The 5,707-nt window shown below is 41.4% G+C and overlaps 1 protein-coding gene across 1 annotated transcript; it reads right to left on the bottom strand.

Annotated features, from left to right (window-relative positions):
- Window positions 1-1,570: 1,570 nt before the first annotated feature.
- On the bottom strand, window positions 1,571-5,299 carry LOC108787606 (homeobox protein zampogna-like). The gene is made up of 2 exons (XM_018557236.1): window positions 5,032-5,299; window positions 1,571-1,983 (listed from the first exon to the last, which is right to left on the bottom strand). The coding sequence occupies exons 1-2, from the start codon at window positions 5,297-5,299 to the stop codon at window positions 1,571-1,573; spliced, it is 681 nt and encodes a 226-aa protein (XP_018412738.1).
- Window positions 5,300-5,707: the final 408 nt, after the last annotated feature.

The raw sequence follows: 5,707 nt of genomic DNA, 5'->3' as shown, positions 1-5,707 counted from the left end.
TAAGTAGAAAAAAATAATAAAAAATTATAATAATATTATACACACACACAACCTTGTTGTAATTCGCTAAGAACCAACTAAAGACAAATAATAATAACAAAATGGGGGAGATATCTATACTCTATACACCCCATATCTTGTTCTTCAGTTCTCTTTTGCAAATTAGAAAAAAAAGCACACTCCCATGGTCTGCAAAAAGTAGCCAAACACATAAATATCAGTGGGAAAAAAAAAGAGATAAAAGTCAGTGAAAGTCGAAGAGCAGCTATAAGAAGAAGGGGAATCGGGAATATAGGAATTTGCACTGTTAGAAAAAAAAAATCGGAAATGGTAGAATAAATTTTTTTACTTCGGACTACAAAGCCAAAGATCAGTTACCATTCTAATAAATTACAAGTTACCTGGGTGAACAGCAGTCAGGATATTTACAATAAGTGCATTGTGATCTATAGGGAGACCCCCTGCAGATCACTTCCAGCATACTTCACAGTCACTACACACAGCACGATGCTGATACTACAAACCAGGGGACGGAAAAGTCACACAGCTATGTACTTTATCCTGCCCAGTACAAAGCAGGCACTGGGATCTTGCTTAGATCAGGCTGCAGCATTTCATCCTGTCCAGTACAAGGCAGGCACTGGGATCCACCAGGCTGCAGCATTTCATCCTGTCAAGTACAAGGCAGGCACTGGGATCCTGTATAGACCAGGCTGCATCCCATCCTGCCCGGTACAAGGCAGCACTGAGATCTTGCATAGACCAGGATCCAGAATTCCATCCTGCCCAGTAAATGGCAGGCACTGGGATCCACCCGGCTGCAGCATTCCATCCTGTCCAGTACAAGGCAGGCACTGGGATCCTGTATAGAACAGCCGGCACTCCATCCTGCCCAGTACAAGGCAGGCACTGGGATCCTGTATACATCAGCCTGCACTCCATCCTGCCCAGTACAAGGCAGGCATTGGGATTCTGTATAGATCAGCCTGCACTCCATCCTGCCCAGTACAAGGCAGGCATTGGGATTCTGTATAGATCAGGCCGCACTCCATCCTGCCCAGTACAAGGCAGGCTAATAAAATATAAGACCCCATCCACTATACACTGATATATAGATATCTATAGATATATCTATAGATCTATAGATATATCTATATATCATATTTATGGAATAAATGTTTGCGATGCTGCAGTGCCCAGCATGAGCTGCCAGTTGCTAGACGGGCACAGGGTTTTTGTCTTTGGTCTCGGCTGTATAAAGGATGAACTCTGAGGAATATTTTGCTTTTAGTTCCGCACAGTAGTCATTTCTTATCTCCCGCATGTTATACATGTGGGGACCGAAGGACTGAGCAAGGACCATGTGCTGCCCCTGTGTATGTTGGCAGCGTGCCTCTGCCTAGTTGGCTTCTTTTAGAATTTACAATGTATCTGGGGCCAGGGCAGGCTTGGATGCTACTAGGCTACAGTAATAAGAGGAATGATCGCCAGGATTCTTCATCTCACCCCCTGTAGCTTTGTGGAGGGGTTGGATGCAATGGGTTAGTCCTCTGTAGTTCCATGCAGAAGGCTAGATGTGAGGGGACCAGGAGGGCAGACGGTACAGGAACGGATAATACTGGTACGCCTGGTATAGTGACAGCAGAGATGGGCATAGGAGCTCCTCTGGGCAGTACTGTCTCTGGTCATCCTTCACCAGCACCCTCACAGCCACTTGCTTGGCAGGGGTCTCCGGGGCTTTGGCCGCTTGCTGTTGTTTGGCGATCAGCTTCCTCTTGGTCTTGTATCGCCTGTTCTGGAACCAGATCTTTATCTGGGTCTCTGTGAGCTTTAGGGCAGCAGCCAGATCAGCCCTCTCTGGTCCGGAGAGGTATCTCTGAAGGCTGAACCTTCTCTCCAGTTCATAGACCTGGGCATGGGAGAAGGCAGCCCTGGTCCTCTTCTTCCCGGACTTCTCATCAGCTTTGTGCTCCATGTAATCCCCTGTACAGAGAAAACAGATGACCATTAGTTCTAGATCATGGTCCAATACCAACTATATTGTACACCAACATCCAGATCATCAGTTCTACACCATGGTCCAATACCCAGTATAAACTGTACATCAACATATAGATCATCAGTTCTACACTATGGTCCAATACCAACTATACATTGTACATCAACATCCAGATCGGTTCTAAATCATGGTCCAATACATTGTACACCATCATAAAGGTCATCAGTTCTACATCATGGTCCAATCCCAACTATACATCGTACACCAACATCCAGATCATCAGTTCTACATCATGGTCCAAACACAACTATACATTGTACACCAACATCCAGATCACCAGTTCTAGATCATGGTCCAAACATAACTCTACATTGTACAAGATCATATACATCATCAGTTCCAGATCATGGTCTAATACCAACTGTGCATCGATATGCAGATCATCATTGCTACATCATGATCCCATACTCATTATATTGCACCAGCATCCAGATCATCAGTTCTAGATCACGGTCCAATCCCAACTATACATGGAACACCATCGCCCATCATCAGTTGTAGATCATGGTCCAATACCAGGTATATTGTACACCAGCATACAGATTATTCGTTTTAGATCAGGGCCCAATGCCAACATACGCTGTACCCCATCATCCACACCATCAGTGCTTGACTATGGTCCAATACCAACTATACAGTGTACATCAACATCCAGATCATCATTTCTAGATTATGGTCCAAAGCCCATCATATATTGTAAAACAGCATCCAGATCACTAGTTCTAGATCACTGTCCAATGCCTATCATACATTGCACAACATTATCCATCTCATCAGTCCTAGATCATGGTCCAATACCGAGTATACATTGTACACCAACATCCAGATCATTAGTTCTAGATCATGGTCCAATACCGACCACATTGCACAACATTATCCATCTCATCAGTCCTAGATCATGGTCCAATACCGACCACATTGCACAACATTATCCATCTCATCAGTCCTAGATCATGGTCCAATACAATGCTTAGTACAGAACTATAAAACTATTATACTTTACCTAACTAACCACCGTGTGTCCTTACATCTTACATCTATACGATAAGAACATGACTGGAATATAATATCCAGGCCGCAGTTCATTTATATAGTTGTTCTATGATAAACAAAATAAATCATCGTGATCACATCATCTATCTATCTATCTATCTATCTATCTATTTATCCATCCATCCATCCATCCATCTATCTATCTATGACTATCTCTCCTTGTCTGTCAGATCCATGATATTTATTCCACGCTGAATCAATGGAAATGTCACATACTGGAAATATATTATATCAGTTTATTCTTATATCGGATCTCATCGAACATCTACTCATCCTTATATTTCCTGTGCAACTGTCTATTATATATTATATGTCATCATTTCATTTATGGACGTATTATTGGATACAGATTCTTATATATAGTCAAATCTATTTAATAACTACTTGTCCTTATATGTATAATTTATGTCTATTATATTAATTTCACTATGTACAATATAAAATGTGTAAACATTCAAACATTCATAACACAGATAATGATGGCATACACAGGACGATTGATAGAGAATTATAAATACACTATCTGGGTCATACACAGACAGGAATTATAACTCGATGCATCTAATACCATAGATTTCAGAAGCTGTATAAAAAATAGCGTATATTTGATACACAATTTTATACACAATATATTGATATAAACGAGAGGGACATGCTAAACAGACCCACATGTAATGTATAAAAGGCTACTGCATATAATAGACATATGATAAATATTAGAGGAAATAGATATTAATATAATATATATTTATTAGACGGACCTAGCGTAAAAATACATAAAGTAGATTTAATTTGCATAACACGATAGTTACAGAGATAGATGATGTGATCATGTATAATAAACATAATATTTCTGTACTGTATAACATCTCCATAGATTGTGGAATACATATAACGAATATTCATTAGACAGACAGAATATACATTAAAGTGCGAATAGATACAAAGATTATAGTCAGACAGCTATACAGGTGATGGGATCATGTAAGAAACTAATAATTAGTAGAAGAAGAAGAAAGAGAGAGAGAGTTATGGAGTGCATATGATACAAATGTGTCATTACACAGATAGGGAACACAATTATTGCCATAAAAATTGCAATAAAAAATGTACTTGATAATAATAATAATGATAATAATATGATAGAAATATTCCACACATGGAGGTTCAGTAGAGGAAACGTTTATAATGATATAGTTTATAGTGGGATATATGACAATGTATGATGTATTTCTGTACACATCTCCGTATATCTGATGTGAAATAAATATAACAGACATTCAGATTGGTGAATATGAGAACGAATAGAGAGATTCATTGCAGAAAATGATTACAGTGAGTTGATTGATAACAAGTAACAAACACATTGATGTCATCTTCTCTACATGTCACTTCTGTCTGTGGGTGTCTGTTGTACCTCGCACGTGTCTATGTGTGCGCTTCTTTCTGTATTTCCACCATGGCTCAGTCGGCTATGAAATTCTAGCAATGCATGTTAATATATTCTGCGATTCGCTGCGGCGAATGTGAGGAAATGGGGAATCTTTCCATCCTTCTGGGCTGATGATCGATAGAAGAATAGATGGTGATACAATGTGTATGGTGTAGCCTCTGCCTCTGGGGTATACAATGACATCGGGGGGATAATACAATTATCATATTACAGTATAGGTGACACGTGATTTATTAAAGGATCTTAATGAATAGGGCGAAGTCGTTTCGCTTGGAATGCCCAATCATGTGCAAAGAGATTTAACAGCAACAAACATTGTTTGCACTTGTTCCCTTTGGAATGAACTTCGTTTTCTGTCTCTAAGCTCAGCGAACATTCTCTCCTTTAGTAAATCAGCCCCTTGTCTCTATAGGGTCGCTGTTGTTGTGGATGTCAAGACAGGTCTAGTGCCCATCCAGGGACTCACCCTCTGAGTGTGGCTCCTGGTCACTGTACCAGGGGGGCTCCTCTGTGTGCTGTGGCCCCCCGTGTGGGCTCTGTGGCTCGCTGGTGATTTCGCCCTCAGAGATATCAGATGTGGCATCCACAGGGCTCTCTGCACCCACCTCGGTCTGGCAGTGCCCGGGATCCTCCGGGTCCTTCGTGCACTCCGATCCCCTCTTGCAGTCCGCACAGCCCATGTTCAGTATGTCCCTGATGGTGAACGAAGTGGGAGCGGCGCTTCTCTGAGACATTGCAGCGCGCTCATAAATCCGCCAGCGCCTATTTACTATGCTGACAGCGATCAGCGAGGCCGCGAGTGGGAGACGATCGTCTAGAAATGGTGCGGCCACTCAACGCTCACCTCCCTCTGCTGCCCCTGCACCGCGCTCAGCCAATAGGAGGCTGCGGAGTGCCAGAACCCAAGGGGGTGGGGCTTTCCCCATCACACCTTTCCCAAATGTCACCACCCTCACGTGACCTGCACACTTCACATCACAGTGGGGGGGAAGACAGAGTGACGTCACAAGGAGCGTATATGTATATTATTATTCATTATTATTATATTTTATCTTATCAATTACATAATATTTTTATAAAAATGTAATAATAATAATAATTATTATTATTACATAGTATTTGAGGTTGAATGAAGGCACAGG

Source organism: Nanorana parkeri, unplaced genomic scaffold (assembly GCF_000935625.1).
Source record: "Nanorana parkeri isolate BGI_ZX_2015 unplaced genomic scaffold, ASM93562v1 scaffold2, whole genome shotgun sequence".
NCBI lineage: Eukaryota > Metazoa > Chordata > Amphibia > Anura > Dicroglossidae > Nanorana > Nanorana parkeri.
Note: the sequence above shows the minus strand (reverse complement) of the source record. Positions and strands in the feature narration are given on the sequence as shown.

Bases quoted from the DNA above. Each gene is read 5' to 3' on its own strand.
- LOC108787606 (XM_018557236.1), bottom strand. From the start codon at position 5,299: ATGTCTCAGAGAAGCGCCGCTCCCACTTCGTTCACCATCAGGGACATA. The intron at 1,984-5,031 runs GTGAGTCCCTGG...TTCTCTGTACAG, and splicing joins CCAGGAGCCACACTCAGAGG to GGGATTACATGGAGCACAAA.